The sequence below is a fragment of the Aristolochia californica genome, unplaced genomic scaffold (genome assembly GCF_029961685.1).
Source record: "Aristolochia californica isolate CCGP_79_NKW_82.1479 unplaced genomic scaffold, dmAriCali1.0.hap1 SCAF_9, whole genome shotgun sequence".
Classification (NCBI taxonomy): Eukaryota; Viridiplantae; Streptophyta; class Magnoliopsida; order Piperales; family Aristolochiaceae; genus Aristolochia; species Aristolochia californica.
Genome location: NW_027182290.1, coordinates 25,911,518 through 25,929,580, shown reverse-complemented (window position 1 = coordinate 25,929,580; position 18,063 = coordinate 25,911,518). Strand labels below are relative to the sequence as shown.

Here is an 18,063-nt window from a genome sequence, read left to right as displayed (position 1 = left end):
TGATAACTAAACTTAATTGATCTAGCATTAGCAACTGTAGTAATTTTCAAATGCAGTTCCTTCAAGAAACACAAAAGTCAAGGTATGTACGAAGAACCGGCAAAACCTTCTCCAATACCTTGAGCTACACAACCATGTCAAAGTGATCTTGAAGAAACATCCTCAGAGAGAAGAAACAAAGAATTGAAGACTATGTTATGGATTCAATAGCACACCGAGTCACTCAGAGGAGGAGACAATGACTCACCAAGTCACCTACTTTTACTTTTATTACTTATGTTGCTCTTAATTTCGAATTTGATTGATTATGTAAAAAGACTTGAAGGTAGGGGTATAGTTGGGATTTATAAACCTAACCCTAACCTATCTTGGCATGAATGACCCTATTTAAAGCGTAAGTAATGAGAAATAAGGTAAGTTCAGAATTAGCATAAACTAGGGTAATTTAGGTTCTTGCTAGGCTCCCTATTCTAGGGTTCTTGGCGTGAACTCTCTTTGGTGGTTTGCTGCATCTATTGAAGAATCCTTGAGGAGATTGTGGGAGGAAGGGGAAGAGGAATCACCCTTCTCTTCCAAGCTGCAAGAGCAATCCACATCTGCCACGAACCAGCAGCAAGAGGAGGAGGTTTGCGTGAGCCTTATCATCAAAGGAGGAAGCTTTTGAGTTGCTGGTTGGAGGAGATCTTCAAGAGGTATTTCTGATTACCTTTTCCATGTTTGGAAAGGTCTTCTCTGGTCTCTTTTACGTATAAGACAGTAGATGCATGGTTTTAGGGATTTATACCTATTGACGTGAGTAATAAAATAGGGGTTTCATATATGAGTGGTTAAACATTCCTTTAACTTGCTGGTTGCATCTATAATTGAGAAAAGGAAACTTCTTTTCAATCTAGAAGAGAGTTCTTTTCACAAAAGTGTGTTAAGAAACCCTCAAACAGTGTTGGATCCTTATTCAACTCGTAGAGTTACTAGATCCATGGCTAGGGACCATAACAGACTACAATTTAGAAAGTTTTGGAAAAGCACAAAGACTCAGTCTATGTAATACAGAAGCCCCAAACCTTAAAACTTGAGGTACAATGAAGATTTTGGAGCCTCTTTACTCATGTATAAGGGTTTTTACCCTCACTATCTTTAATAGGAGGTGCTTTAAGTGTGCTCTTGATTCAGCTTGAAAAACTCTAGCTTCTTGTCATACTTGTCCTGCTCACTTCTCCTCTCTTTGCTCTCTTTTCTCTTCTCTCTCTCCTCTCCTCCTCAAACCCAGACCTTCTAGAGATAGAACCCTAGAATTTAACATGTAGACTCCAATGCAGAATATGTAAAAACCTGTGGAGGTTGGTTAGAGTCCATTAATTTTCTCCATTACTTGTGATCTTCTTTGTATCTTGTCGTTACTCATTTGTTATCATCTATTCATTTTAATTCATTCTTTACTGTAGTTGTTATCTGCTAGAAGTATTACAAAAACATCCAAAACTACTAGATGGATAGAGTTCAAAATACTAGAGTTTTGTATCATCAGAATCAACAAATGGCAATGGATCAAGAACCTTAGGACGACGGTTATGAGTTGAACCCAACTTCACTTCATAATGTGATAATGTCCTCAAAACTTATATATAGTAATTGACTTAATAGAAATAGACTCAGATTTGGGCTGGGGCAATATGGATTGCAAGATCAACTTTGGTCAGATACTTTCTCATACAAAGACTCAGGTAGATTTAGTTACATCGTGTTGCATTTCAAGTTATAGGCTATGTTTTTAAGTTGATCATGACAAAATTTCATGATCAATTCAATTTAGATTTTGACAAGTTGATAAAGGTTTGTCCCCTCTCCCTTCCTATTTGGAACAATCATATCCCCATCTTTCTACTCTATATCTTTTATTTCTGATGAAAAACAAAAGCAATGGGCAACTCCCCCTACCCACGTCCCCAACCCAATCAGACCTCTCCTCATTAGGAATCACTCTTTGGGAAATGACACCAGTTTAAAGGAGATATTCTTTTTTAGGGAAATGGAAGGGCACTAATGTTCCATGAAACCAGTTTCTATTTGAAAATGAATTTGAGTGAACTAGGCCTAATGGTCGTAACATAAAGTTCCAAAATCATTAGAATTTTGAAGTCAATGTGATCCAATAGATAGATAAAAAATTTACTAAAAACTTTGAGAAACTAAAGCATGTACTAATGAATTCACCTTGGCCTATAAATAGCTGCCATTTTGTTGGAACCTTTGTAGTGCACTATGGTCGAACCATGTGAAATGCTTTTGCCTTCTATATCATTGGTATTATTGATTTTTTGCAAATTTTTACAAACTTCATGTGAACAAATCATACTAGTTCAGAATTCCCCTCTTAAACGAATGTGAGTGCTTATATGTTGCTTTTCATCTAGAGTAATCGACCCTGACTCTATGTCACCTTATACAAAGAACTATGACCACCTTGACAAGCATGTACTTAGAACCCTCTAATTACAAACATTCATGATATTAAACTTAGAAGTAATTTCATGAAGAAGAAGTGGCAAATTGGATAAAAAAATTCTAAGTTCTTGATTACATGACAGCAATGATGGGCACAACTTGGGTTTCTAATCCAAACCCGAATGTGAAACTGAAACTCATCCATGCAAAAAATATATCAGAGGTTTGAAAATCCATTATCCTCTTCTGCCTATTCCCCCAACCAATCCTCATGTCCCTAGTGCATCTATGTTTCTGCCAATGTCCTGCTAATTTCCAATATGTCCCTCATTATGTTGTTTCATCTTTCATTTAAGAAAATCTTGAAGTCCTTTTTTTAAACGATGAGTTTTAATGTCATTTGATTAACTACGTCTATTACTTTTTTGGTCTCCTTATATACCCAAGCAAAAGAATTCATTTTTTTAACAACATAATATTTGGTTTTTTCAAGGGTATTAGACATTAAGAATCGGGTTGAAGGAAATTTGTCCCCACCCAAACCCTAGTGTGGATTCCCCCCTTAGCCTATCCCTGCCCCGAAGCCCTAGTGCAGATTTCTCCCTCAACCAATCCCCACCCTTGTCGAAATAAAATGATGTTAGGAATTGGATGCCCTAATTTCACACTAACGAGAGTAATAATAATAAACGTAGAAGGAAAAAGTAAACAAGAAAAAGACAACAAGATTTATATAGGTTCGCGTCAAGGTGAGACTACGTCCTGTCTTCCACCGCTACAGTAATCCACTATGAAGTTGAAAAAGTTTACAAGAGAGATCGCACACACTAAGAGGTGTTGTTTTTTTGTAACCTCTCTTGACTGCAACTGATGTTCCTCAGATGATCATCATAAAACCCTAATAGTGGCACCCCCCAATATAAAGAGAAAACTAGGGCAGCCGCTTTACAAGAGTGAAATTCTAAAACTGCCTTTAATGAAACAATAGATAATATATCATGGACTAGGGGAGGAGCTCCCTACCCCCCCTTCCAACCCCCACATCGACCTTACCCCGAAGGTCGAAATGCGTACCCACTCAGTGTATGGTATTGATTAGGCTCCATAGCTTAACAAAGGAAACCAACATGTCCCCAAGGTTTTTGTGTTGGATTCACTATGAAACCAATGCAATGTCCAATGCCACATTATGGAATCATATGTAAATAGAAACTAGAATAATTTAATGCAAAAGAATGACACTTCAAATAAAAGTTTCACAAGTTGTGATAATTGTCTTTTGCTTGATGCTTGTTAAGTAGCCATGAAAAAAGAGAAGAATCAAGCTTAAATTAGAGGCCTAATTATATTACTTATATAACATAATAGATAATCTACATACTTGTTAGTGGAAATAGTGCCACATTTCTTAAAGTCATGTTGGAAGATAGACCCAAGCCCACACGACAGAGGAAGGCCCACACATCAAAGACAAGTGGAAGGTGGGATCAAGCCCATCGACCAAGGCAAAGGCCCAGATGTGGTGGCATGATAGTAATTAATGAATCATCTCATAAAGATGGCATTGATGTAATTAGTTTAAAAATTAGGGTCATAATTATAATATTATAGTTTTATCTATAATGAGCTTTAGCGAAAAGGTTAGGACACAAGTCTATAACCTCTTCTCTTTGTTTTCTCCAAAATATGTCATCTTTCATTTTCTCCATGAGTTAATCCATGGAGTCCTGAAAATCAACATGGTATCAAAGCATTGATTTTCAAGACTCGTAGCTATGGTTTTTTAGAATTCCCATTTTTTATATTGGGCATAGGCCTCCATGTTGTCTCCATTTTTTCTTCAAATTCTCAGCATGATTTTTTTTCTAAACAAAGCTATTGGCGATTTTGATTTTGTCTACACTTTGTCGATGGTGATAATTTTTAGTGAAGCAGGGAAGATATGGATTCATCCTTCTTTAGGTTCATTTATAAATGGAATCTGGAGAGATACGGTCCTCATTGTGTTTTTTTGTTAGAGAAAGGTGGGACAACTGATTGAAGGCAAAGGAAAACTATGCATATGTTGATGTTACGTGACTTTTGTGACAATCGAGCTCCTTGTTTGCAAAAGATGAAGAGGTTGAAAAATAGCTCAAATATCTGGATTCGGCTTTATCGTATCATGTAGAAACTTAGGATTCCGTGATGGATAATCACAATAGAAGAGGATTAAGGGGTGAGAAGAAGAAGAAGAGTTGTGGAGAAAAGGTTTTAGGAGGTGAAGAGGAAGAGTGACAAATTTGGAGAAAAGAGGAGGAAGATTAGGGTAATGGACTTGTCCAAACCTTCCCCCTTAAGTTGTATTTATAGATATTAAAAGTACTAATATTAAAAGAATACCTTTCACCCTGTAAGAGTGAATAAGAGACATAAATCATAAAATAATTACATCAGTGTCCTCTTTATGAGATGACTCTTTATTTACCATCATGCGACCACTATGTTGGCTTGTGGGCCTTCTCCTTGGTCTGTGGGCTTGAGTCCATCTTCCACACACTTGGACGTGTGAGCCTTCCTTGGTCGTGTGGACTTGGGCCCATCTTCCAACACTCCCCCTCAAGCTAGGGGTAAGAGAACATAATAAATGCCTAGCTTGTTGCAAGTGGTGTATATGATCTTCCCGTAAAAAATGGCAGTCTATCATATCTTCCAGCACTCCTTCACTCCTAGCCGTAAGACAAAGCTCCATACTCTAGTGAAATGGCCATAGTCAAAAATACTTTCTGCTCAGTTTCACACGAGGAAAAGTTGCCCTATTGTCAGGCACAAAGTCTACCCACTTTCTTGTTGAATTTATGGAAAAGAAAAATACTTCATTGATTTGATCATAATCAGAGTACATGAACTTCTATTTATAATAGAGGAAGGTAGTAGAGTCCCATTACATTAAAACTACCCTTGTCCCAATTACACCCATACTCTAACACTTAAAGATAAGTCCTAGCCTAATTAAATAACCCAAGATAAATAAAAGACTAACATGACTAAAAATCCTTTAAACTGAAACTCCTCTGTGAAACCTGCTTCCATAATAATTCTAGCTTTGTAAGACTTCTTATTGTGTAAGACTTCTTATGCCACCTCACGTGATCATGGTTGGTCCGACCAGCTCGTGTGAGCATGGTGGATCTATATCTTATGGGCTTAGGCCCATCTACCAACACTCCTCCTCACACTGGTGGTCTCCTCCATGAGGCCCAGTTAGCATAAGATAAGTGAGAGTAAAATCACTCCAAGTCGTATGACATTGTCTATACGCAATGCTCAAAAGTGTAATAAAACTCCCCCATCAATGTGTCCCTCCACAGGACAACGACTTTCAAGTGGTAGGAGTAATAAATGACAATTAAGGAGGGTAACATATATGTAGTAATAAGCTCCTCCATCATGGTTTTCCAACCCCTGGGACCGACTCTCATAGGTAGAAATGGGTGATAAATGCATGTCATTCACAAGATGGCGATGTGATACGTGATAAATGCCTATCATTCACAAGACGACGTTAAAAGATGTGATAAGTGGGTAATGCCTGGCATTCACAAGACGGCATTAAAAGATGTGATAAGTGGGTAATGCCTGTCATTCACAAGATGGTGATAAAAGACCCACAAGTACATAAAAAAATTCTCAAGGGACTTAAAACACCCAACCATGATGGACTTAAACTCCCACCCGAAGAAAAACGCAAGAGGTTGGCCAAAAGAGGTATGTGAGAGTCAAATAAAGGATGGTAGGAGAAAGGTTGCCAAATAACCAATGGGTAATGGATAAAGAAGAAGATAGGATGCTAAGGCCACCACTTCTTCAATAATAATGTTTCATCTAAAGAGACACAGTAGTTGCAGCTAAAATGGGCTTGGGCCCATTAACACGAACCAAAATAATAAAAATCCTTGTAAAAGGACCCATAAAATAATTCGATACAAGTATATGCACCAAATAATATGTTGACCATTGAATATGCTGCCAATACTTCAAAATAATAATCCAACCGGAGATAAAGAAAAATTGAGTTGTGTCGAGCTATGTATCACCAATATAGCCGAGTCGTGGAAGAAATATGTATAAAACTTGGGACCCAAACATGTATACTGATGTGAAATTTAATTACATCGGTTTTTATACCAACAAGCGTACAAATCGTTCATGTATCCTAGTGGGAAGCGAAGGTCATATCCATAGGGAGGACTGAATTTTGTGTATTCTTCAGTCAACTAGCCTAACTAAATATGATGAATTAATTTGAACTAAACACTAATTATATCCCAAATTATCAAGCAATCATCTGATTAACTACTTGCACAATAGGAAACGTCAACTCTGGATTTTATCGTGATACGTGCCTCTCTCGAGTGCCATGTAACCACGAATTCGGATTCTCTATCCTTGCGTCTAGCCCCTCTCGGGTGCCTAGAGTTAATGACAGAGATTGGATTACAATAGAATGCAGAGAATCAATTTCCTATTATGATGATGCTAAAATTATCAACTCTGGATTTTATCGTGATGCGTGCCTCTCTCGAGCGCCACGTAACCACGAATCCGATTTCTCAATCCTTGTGTCTATCCCCTCTCGGGCGCATAGAGTGAAAGACAGAAATCAGATTAAAATACCAAAATCCAACCTAGATTACAATCCTACCCTAATTATCTAATTTAATCAAATATCCAGAAAAAATATTCGATAAACATTAATTCTCAAATCAAATTTAATAAACATTCAAAACCTAATTTCAAACTATAGGAAAATTAAATTCCAAAATGACGGATTACTCCCCTTCTCCTTCCTCTCGCTCGGGCAGCGAAGGATCGTTCTCACAGCTGCAATTTCCAGAAATTGATGGCTTCGGGTTGCAAGAGCGAGTGGCCGAAGGTAGAGACGACTCCGGGGAGGAAGGATAGAAACCCACGGACGGGGGTGATGACCAGCGAAGAACGGAACGGAGCTGAAGTCCTCTAACCAGCTCTCTCGAGTCTCGATCGGAGTCGGAATAGCTCAGGAAAAGGTCGAAAATAGGTAATTGACGCCGGAGGATGGTCGAAATGCGGAATTGGCACCGGAGGAGCCCTCTCGGGTCACCTCTCGGCCTGGCGAGCAAAAACTGGCACTGTCGAACTCACCGCGACGGAGACTCTCTCGAGCTCTCCTCGGGTCTGTTCTCAGTTGCCGGACGGCGATGGATGACGGTGGCGCGACGAAAGACGGCTAGAAATCCTCTCGGGCCTCCCCTGTTTCGGTTGACGGTCCTCTATTTCGGTCGACGCTCCTCCTCTGTTTTGGTCGATGCTCGTTCTTTTCAATACGATTTGCCCTAAAAAATACTCCCTTTCACCAATGGCATTTTGGTAAATATCTCCTTCTCCACCAAAATTCTCCTAAAATTCCATAATTGAATCCATAAAAATCATTTCAGGAAGAAATAAACCCTAAAAGCAATGAAATATAATTCAGGAGAGAAAAATATGCAATATAGACAGTGATTAATGCCAAATTCAATAAATGCACGTTTTATTTGAAAATCGATAAATAACCACCTATAACACAATTATAAGGGCTATTCTATAATATTTAACCTAGTTCTCATGTCAGAATCTGGCATCTATCATACACCAAGGCAAAAAAATAAGTGGGCCAAGTTGGGTTGACCCTGTCCGAGTTGACCTTGTCGAGTTGACTGAATTTGAGTTGACCCAAGTTAATTCGACAGAGCAGAACAAAGCTCTATGCTCGGTCCGAGTTGCTCGACAGGCACTCAACCCAGATTTAATAAGTTCCTAACTTAGGAAACATTAAATAAGGCAATAGTGCCTTCTTCTTCCCCAACGCCGAAGGACTCGGTAGAAACAGTCCAAAAACGGTAACTCAGTGTTGGTGGTTGCCGAGCAGAGAGGAGAACAGTGTGAAGTCCATTGTCTCCCAAAATGGCAAAGGATAATCCAACGAGCTGAAACAAGATAAATATTTCCTAACAGAGTCATGATCTTTCTGAACAGAGGAAGATAAAAATTTTTTGGAAACTTAAAGGATCTGTTTCTGTTTATGGAAATACCAGCGGCAGAGATAGCTCAAACGACAGAGGCTGCAAATAATATGCACCAAAAAATAATCTTTTAATAACCAGCAGCAAGTTTCGAGAAGATGCAATCAGTATGCTGTCGTAGAGTATAATAACGATTTGGTAGAGGTAGAAATAAGGCAGTCGTCATCCCTGCTTCCGAACAAGATGGAAAACCAGAGGCGGTAACGATGGAATGAATAGAAAACTTGATCTTTCCGAAAATAATTCAATCCTGTAGAGACCTTCTAGAAAAATAAAAATTCCAGCGGAGAGCTTTTTCTAAATAAGAACCAATCCTAGAATAATAGAGCAAGAATAAAATCTAGAAATAATATCTTGCAGCTTGAAGGTAATTTACTAAACGAGATTGAAGGCTACTAGAAATACAATCTTCCTTCTAGAAATAATGCTGGAGATAGCGATGCGAACCGAGAACCAACGATGAATAAGCAAGAATCAGAAATAGTTGGGCTTCATTCTGACAATAGAAATAGTTAATATGGCAGTAATAATTTGGTTGCTAAAGCAACAACGGTAACATGATGAAGCCTATATAATAGAGATTAATGCAGATATGGAGATGTCCAAACTATAATATATATCTTCCCATAGACAGCGCAAAGGGGGAGAAGCTTCAGAGATAGAGAGGGATCATTACAGTTGGTAGACATGAACCTGAAACTCCTAGAAATAGAATAGTAGTATAGAGGTGAAAACGTAAAGCAAATAACGGGCATAGGGACTAAAAAAAGATACATAGGAACCTAAACTACTATGGAGAATAAATCAGAAAAGGATCACATTATCTCTGTGGGTTGACTGAGTCAACTCACAGAACCTGCTCTGATATCATGTTGAATTTATGGAAAAGAGAAATACTTAATTGACTTCATCATAATCAAAGTACATGAACCTCTATTTATAATAGAAGAAGGTAGTAGAGTCTCATTACATTAAAACTATCTTTGTCCCAATTACACCCAAACTCTAACACTTAAAGATAAGTCCTAACATAATTAAATAACCTAATATAAATAGAAGATTAACATGACTAAAACTCCTTTAAACTAAAACTCATCTGTGAGACTTGCTTCCATAATAATTATGGCTTTGTAAGACTTCTTATTGTGTAAGACTTCTTATGCCACCTCACGTGAACATGGTGGGTCCAACCAGCTTGTGAGAGCATGGTGGATCTATATCTTATGGGCTTGGGCCAATCTTCCAATACACTTGGATATGTGGGCCTTCCTTGGTCGTGTGGGCTTGGACCCATCTTCCAACATTTCTCAAGGTAGCTCCAAAAAATACCTCTTGGGTGAATAATAGACTTGACTCACGTTAGATGTTAGGCACACCCATATCCATTGTAGGTGGTGGGTCTATAGGCATTGCTTATAAGTGTACTAATTAACTCTTCCACCATAGTGTCCCAACACAAGGCTCCGACTCTCAAATGGTAGGAGTAAAATTGCCAAATAAATGGTAAAGAGTAATCACCGGAAGATAATATTCCAGGGCCACCATGTGCTTTCTTCTTCATGAGAATAACCAATGCTGACAACAATCAGCAACCGAATAATAATGTCTCATTCAGAGAGACACAAATAGCAGTAGTTGAAATGGGACTAGGACCAAATAACACATACCAAATAGGTAGTTATAGAACAGTGAATAACCAGTAAGTAGTAAAAGTCCTTAATAGCAATAAGGACACATAAGATCATGTTCAGCAAGTCCAGCCTTGAATAATGAAGCTATGCACCAAGTAATAATCTAAGGATAATCCAAGGTAATAATCGAAGGTAATAATCATATCGTAGTCAAGCTAGTAGTAGATAGCATCTAGTAGCTTTGATAGTCAGTGAATGAGTGAGTCAAGCCGAGTAATAGACTGTCAATAAAAAGTTGAACCAAGTGTTGTTTGATAATCGATAAATCAAACAATCTCCAATATGCTCATTCTTCATACTTCTCCTTCTATTCTACTCCTCAAGCTGGAAGATAATGTCAATGATCCCAGCTAGAACTCAACAAATATTTTGCAAGCTCAAGTGCTAATCCACCTCTTGTATGATCAAGTAAAAGAATCAACAACGTCACTACCTCAAATATTGTAAACCAAATAACTCAAGCCAAACCAAATATTTCAATCTTTCTTGCCTTAATTTTTTTTGCAAGGATACCAAATCAAATTCTTTGCAATTTTTAAAAATACCAACAAAATATCACAAAATAGGTGGTTGAAAAAATCTTCTAATTTAGGTAGTTTCCTCCTTCAATTGGTGCCAACTTAGCAATAAAAGAAGACTCCTTTCCTTGCCTTTTTTTTCTTGAAATATTTTGACTAGGCAATTTTTAACAAATAAATGAAGGAAAGTTTCTGAAAAATAAGATGATCTTCTAAAGATTCTTTCCAGATATTTTAAGTTAACAAAAAGAAACTTTCCAAGGGTAAATCATGAGATACTTTGCTGATATTTTTGATCAATAACAGAAACTCAAAATGTTAAGCAAAAAATTCAACTTAAATTCAGATCTTCACATGCAATAGTATACCAGCATGACCTTTGATTCTTCAAATGTAAATATCTCCTTAAATATAGATCGAACTGACATTAAATTTTCTCCTTCTGAAACTAGACATAAATAAATTTCAACCAAGTATAATTTGACTTCATAAAATATATTTATTTTGATATAAATAATCTGATGGATTTCGGACTCTGTAATTTGGCCGAACTAAGTACTCTTTTGCCTTTGGCTAGCATGACCATTGACTCTTCCGAGATTGATATCTCCATCTAAAAAACTCAGAATGAGAATTGGTTGAATAGGTAAGAAAATAAACTTAAATATATTTCTTTTTATATATAATTATCTATAAAATTCTCGCTTTTGATGGCATAAAATAGCTCAAAAGTTGTAGCTTTATGCTGTTGCATGAAACTTTTCTACCGTTGTACCTTTGCTGCTTCAAATGTCGATTTTTATTTGTAGAAAATCTGATTTCTACAATTATTTTTGAATTGGAAACTAGACTCAAATATGTTTCCAATAGTATATAATTTTTTGTATGAAAAATATTGAAAGAGAGTGAAACCTTCAATGAAATGTAGAAATTGAGAAATAAGACTTAAGGAAAAATGAGAAACTACTCTTTTTTCTTTTTATTTTTTTTCTTCTTTTTCTTCATCTCTTTCGTCTCCATATTTTTCTCTATCTTTATCTTCTTTTACATATCAAATCATTGACTGCTCGGATACCATGTTGAAACTTAGGATTCCACAATGTATAATCACAGTAGAAGAGGATTAATGGATGAGAAGAAGAAGAGTAGGTTTTAGGAGGAGAAGAGGAAGATTGGAGAATTTGGAGAAAAGAGGTGGAAGATTACGGTAATGGACTTGTCCAAACCCTCCCCTTTTAAGTTCTATTTATAGATATCAAAAGTACAAATATTATAAGAATACCTTTCACCCTAGTAAGAGTGAATAAGAGACATAAATCATAAACTAATTATATTAGTGTCATCTTTATAAGATGACTCTTTATTTACCATCATGCCACCACAGTGTGGGCATGTGGGCCTTCTCCTTGGTTTGTGGGCTTGAGCCCATATTCCACACATTTGGACGTGTAAGCCTTCCTTGGTCGTGTGGGCTTGGGCCCATCTTCCAACACATCATTTTCTCTCGATTGCATCTGATGATACCTTTCACATGCATGATCGAGTTTATCCAACGAACATGGTATCATTTGAACCATCTGTTAGCATCGTCATTGGTATTGTCTTGATGTTCCTATCGACTGACGTCTATCCTCTTTCAAAGAAGGAGATACTTCTCAAGTTGAAAGGACAAATTACAGATGGCCCTTTCTACAACTTGTACTTGTGGGAACTATTGCCGAATCGAGATCCTTGTTGGGATTTCACTGGAGTTTTCTACAGTTTAGAAGTGGTAGAGACTAATCATGCTCAGGATTGATCTTCAGATTTTCATTCTCGATTTTCCATGATTATCAACCTGATATATTGCTTTGTTTGGAAAGATCTCCTACTCCGTTGCTGACTCAGGAGACTATACGATCTCTATTTTTTTTATCTTCGGTTACCGTTTTCTTTGCAGCAGAAACAAGTGGAAAGCCGAGAAGAGAGAGATGGTTGTTTTTTCCCTGATTCTGAGAGCTCAATATGTTCTCTCTGTTGGTTCCTCCAAGAGCTATCGATTTCCAGCAAGCACATTCTCTACTGAATTGATTTATTTTCAAAAAATTCTTAGGATTGAACACTCTGCTACTGCGTAATCTTTGCTATGCTATAATTGTTTTTGGTTGCATTGATTTTTTTTTTTGAATATCCTTTGGTCGTCACTTCATTGTCGTTTCCCTTCTCTACTACTTCTCTGACATTTCTTATTGTAATTGTCGTTCAAAGTCTCTCTACTGGACCTGATGTCCCATACCATTCGGGGAAGAAGACGAATCTATTTATGAATTAAAATCCCATTAAGATAGGTCAACCTTGAATTTTATCCAATGCCCAAGATTTGGACCAGACTCAGTCGAATCAACCCAACGAACCCAACTCAATTTTTTACCCTTCTCACTGCTATCGAGCCGCACCAGCCTGACCTAGTCAACTCGGTCCGAGTCAATGTGACTCAGCCACTTGCTCTTTGCTCTATATACGGCTCCAGGTCCCGAGTTCTCTGCCAATTCCTCTTGTGACTTGGCTATATTGGTCTGATACCCGACTTAGCTTGACTCAGTCCCTTGTCTCTGGCTAGATTATTATCTTGGATTTTTTGCAGCTTATTACTTGGATCCTCATTCAAGGTAGGACTCTCTGAGGATTATTTCATGTGTCCTTATTGTTTGGAATTAAATCCCATAATTCCAAACTAACAAGAGCAATAATAATAAACGTAGAAGAAGGAAAAGCAAGCATGAAAAATAGACACAAGATTTATACAGGTTCGCCTCAAGGTGAGACTACATCCTATTTTTCGTCATTGCAGTAATCCACTATAAAGATAAAATAATTTACAAGAGAATTCACACACACTTATAGGTGTTTTTCTCTAACATCTTCTCAAGCTGCAACTCAAGGTCCTTCTCTGATGATGATACTTCGGGTGATAAAATCCTAACAACGAGGCCCCCAAATATAAAGAGAAAATTAGGGCAATCGAATTATAAATGTGAAATATCCAAAGTACCCTTAATGAAATAGCAGTCAATATGTGGTGGATCTGGCGGTGGCTCCACCCCCGAACCTCCGGGAGGGGAGCACCCCACCCCTTTTCAACCCCCAAGATGAACTTACCACGAAGGTCGACCCATGTACTGACTCAGCGTAAGGCGTTGATTAAGCTCCATAACTTAATACTTATTAAAGACTTTAATTATTTGGTACGTGTTATTTGGGCCCAACCCATATTTGTAGTTGCTATTATTTCTCTTTGACTGAGACATTATTATTGAAAGACTTCTCGATTGCTGATTATTATGAGTATTGGTTATTCCGATGAAGAAGAAAACACATGTTGGCCCATGCGGGTTATCTTTCGGTGATTCCCCATTACCCTTTTATTATCACTTCTGAATAATGTCTATAGAGACACTACATACAACGGATAGGAGTGTGCCCAACATTAAGCGTGAGTCAAGTCTATTATTCACACAAGAGGTGTTTTGGAAGTTACCCTAAGAATGTGGGTAGACTCTATGCCCCACAATTGGGCTACTTTTCCGCTTTTGAAATTGAGCAGAGAATATTTTTTACTATTACTATTTGACTTGAGTATGGAGCTTTGTCATACGGCTAGGAGTATTTATTTTCTCTCACCATTGTTATGCTAGCTAGATCTTTTGACAAGAAAGAAGCCACCAGGTTGAGGGGGAGTATTAGAAGATATGGTAGACTGTTATTTCATATAGGAAAATCTTATATATCATTTGCAGCAAGTTGGGCGTTTATAATATTCTCTTACCACCAGCTTGAGGGGGAGTGTTGGAAGATAGGCTCAACCCACAGACTAAAGAGAAGACCCACACGTGGATGCATGATGGTAAATAAAGAGTTATCTCATAAAGATGAGAAAGATGTAATTAGTTTAAGTTTAGGGTCATGCTTGTAATATTATAGTTTTATCTATAAATTGAGTTCAGGGAAGTGTTAGGACACAAATCCATAACCTCTTTTCTTACTCCTGTTTACTCCCAAATATGTCATCTCTCTTTTCTACATGAGTTAATCCATAGTCATGAAAATCTACAAGTCAGAAAAATTATGAAGTTAAGAAATTAGGAAAATATTTTACTACATTCAGTTAATCATTTGGAGATAAGATCTGGACCCAACTTTAATACGATGTTAAAGTTGGGTGTCTACTGTATTGACCTATCTCATCTCTACTTACAAATTTTAGCCAGATATTTTGGAGAGTATTTGGACCCATCTTTAACACTAGTTGCGTGTAATTATTAGCGATGACTTATTCTAGCCAAAACCAAGTGAAGAAAAAGAGTTTCATGTAGATATGACTGTTTGTAAAATTTTGACCATCAGTGGTCTTTCGGAATAGTTTTTCGCTGAAAAGATCTCAGGCATTTTTTGGAAAAGAAACTAACTCGGTCGTGGAGAAAATTCAGTCGGGTTTTGCATCACTCATATTTCATTCAGATATTCAAAAGACTATATAAGAATAAGACGTGTAGACTTAACTGCATCCACACCCTCAAGAGTCCTGGATGTATGCATGGGAAAACTGCAGGAAATGCATTCTTATTTCTAAGTTGGATGGATATTCCTTCAATCACCAGTGGCTCCGCGATCAAACGGCTGGAAAATCCAATCAAATTGGAGTTGCCAAGCATGTTCCAAAACCCTTTTTTAAAGACACTTCAACCGGCAGATCCAATTGCTTTCAGAAAAAAAATTAATCGGGAGAGAGAGGCATTCCTTTCATGTGCTCAACTCCGAAGAAGAGTCAATGAAGACACCGACTTATTGCAGCGTTTCAGAAAAAAAAAAAAACAAAACATAAACCTACTTCAACGGAGAAGTTTCGGTTCAGAGTCCAATTCGTTTAAAGATTTCTCTTCGTCTAACCTATCTCCATTTTGACATTTGTAACATTCTCTTATAAAAAACCAAATTTGCTGTCTAGTTATTCGTTGTTGGACTGAGGCAGCGGGGAAGCAGAGTCAGTCAAAACCCAACCAGCCAAGCAGTCTCCTTGAAATTGTATGCAATTCCATGCGGTGTGACGCTTCGGGGTAAACGAGTGACGTCTTTTGGTGCGTTGAGATAACGAAATGTTGAAGCTTGAAAGAGATTACTTGCAGGAGAAGAACTGGGGACGACCCATGATGGGGCTTTTGTCAACGCTTCTCGTCTTCCCTTATCCTTTCTCATCTCCCTCAAATTCAGCCTCTCAGGTTTGAAGACGTCCGTTTTTCTTTCATTAACGGACAGAGAAGAAGAAGCCTAATCGCCAAGATGAAAATGAAAATGTGGAGCTACTGTGGAGAATTCATCTTGTAATTACAACATTATTTAACTGCTGTTGGATTTCTACATGACTCTTTGTGATTGTGATGGTAATTCAAAAGCAAGAGGAGTGGAGTAATGAATGTAATAATATCAGGGGAAGAAGTCTATCTCTAACTGCGTAGAAGAAACTGCCTGGGAAACCTCATACCTCCTAATAACAGCTTTTAATTTAGAGTTTAAAACGTTGTTGTTGAGAGTCAACATTGTGCAAGACCTGGGGGTTCTGTTTCTATTTGGTCCCAATTTCCAACGTACGCTCTTAATCTTGGAATCAATTTAGAGACTTTTTGAGGTTTTTCTTCTCTTCCATCAACCCGTCTCCTATTAATGCCCCCAAAAGTCTTAACACACTCCTCCTTTCCCTCCCTCCCTCTCTCTACTATATAAAGATATGTTACCCTGCTAATACAAGCCCCATGCTTGGGAGCACAGCTTTCTCATCTCCTCGTTTCTTTCTTCGCGCAGAGCAAAAGAGCATGGAAGAAGAAGATTTGTGCAATACTGGTCTGGTTCTTGGGATAGGTTCCGCACAATTCTCGGCCGCTGCAAGCAGCTCCGATCGGCGAACGCAGCTTCCAGTCAAGTTCCATCTCTTGTTTCCGCCCCACACACAGAAAACGGCCGAGGAGCAGGACGTTGAGAGATCAAGTTCCAAGACTACCGACGACGACGAGGATTACTCGAATAGGAATTTCAGCAGCGAAGTGAATAATACCAGCAACGTTCCGAGGAAGAAACTCCGACTCAGTAAAGAGCAATCAGCACTCCTGGAGGAGAGCTTCAAAGAGCACAGTACCCTTACTCCGGTAAATTTTCCTCGTTCTTGCTTTTAATCTCTTGATTCCCTCACCGGATGAAAAATTAGAAATCTTATGTAACGACTTTAATTTCAATTCGGAATTCAGACCCAGAAGCAAGAATTGGCTGCAAGGCTGAATTTACGTCCTCGGCAGGTTGAAGTTTGGTTTCAAAATCGTCGAGCTAGGTAAGGTTACCGGTGTATAGATCTGTGTATTTCAATGGAGAACGCACGTACTACACCCTTTGCACGATCTGGGGGGGTGATGGACTGTCCTAGCCTTTCCATCGGTTTCATCCTCTTGTTATATTTAATTTTTTTCAAAAAAAAAAAACACTCACTGGATCGTCTTAGGAACGTTAAGCCACAATCAAACGTTTGATCAGTTAAAAAAATTTATTTCCAGGACTAAGTTGAAGCAGACGGAAGTGGACTGCGAGTTCTTGAAGAAATGTTGCGAGAGTCTCAGCGACGAGAACCGTAGACTGAAGAAGGAGTTACAGGAGCTGAGGTCCGTCAAGATGGGAACCCCCTTCTACATCCAGCTGCCGAGAGGGCCAACCAACGTCACCATGTGCCCTTCCTGCGAGAAGGTGGCGCCCGTCGATAGCAACAACTCCTTTGACGTTTCCAAGTCGAAGCTCTACGGTGTCATGAAAGATTCGTCCATGGCATGTTAAATGAAAATCCAACATCTTTAACAACTCGTCTGTATATTCTCCATTAATCAGCATTACTATCTTAAATATATTACACGTACGAAAGAAAACAAATGTTTGTGGACGGGAAAGAAAACTCTCTTACTAGTGACCTCCATTATTTTATCGGTTAAGCAGACGAGTTGCGAACGAATGCTGGGGAAGTTTTTTTAATTCTGACGAATCAATTCGAGATTAAGCGGCAAAGAGACGGTTGCTTTTGGAAGAAGGGAAATGTCAATTTTCTTTGTGGGGAGTGATAATAATGAAGGGCGACAGACTTCAAGGCCGGTTTCATAACAAGGGGAGACAGTCAAATCCCTGGACCTTCTGGTACCGATGCTGTCCGTGTATAATGGGTACGATGGGTCCCTGCGTTACCGTTTTGGGAAGGCCTATTCCTTGTTCTTCTTCCTGGCCTCTCCAACAGAGACGATTCAGCTGTCGTCCCCATTGTAGTTT

The 18,063-nt window shown here is 38.3% G+C and overlaps 1 protein-coding gene across 1 annotated transcript; it reads left to right on the top strand.

The window, feature by feature from the left end:
• The first annotated feature begins 16,498 nt into the window (after positions 1 to 16,498).
• Positions 16,499 to 17,683, top strand: LOC137942175 (homeobox-leucine zipper protein HAT14-like). The gene is made up of 3 exons (XM_068787869.1): positions 16,499 to 16,910; positions 17,010 to 17,089; positions 17,310 to 17,683. Exons 1-3 carry the CDS (start codon positions 16,521 to 16,523, stop codon positions 17,581 to 17,583), a joined length of 744 nt encoding a protein of 247 aa, XP_068643970.1. The 5' UTR covers positions 16,499 to 16,520; the 3' UTR covers positions 17,584 to 17,683.
• Positions 17,684 to 18,063: the final 380 nt, after the last annotated feature.

Bases quoted from the DNA above. Each gene is read 5' to 3' on its own strand.
- LOC137942175 (XM_068787869.1), top strand. From the start codon at position 16,521: ATGCTTGGGAGCACAGCTTTCTCATCTCCTCGTTTCTTTCTTCGCGCA. The intron at 16,911-17,009 runs GTAAATTTTCCT...TTCGGAATTCAG, and splicing joins AGCACAGTACCCTTACTCCG to ACCCAGAAGCAAGAATTGGC. The intron at 17,090-17,309 runs GTAAGGTTACCG...ATTTATTTCCAG, and splicing joins TTTCAAAATCGTCGAGCTAG to GACTAAGTTGAAGCAGACGG.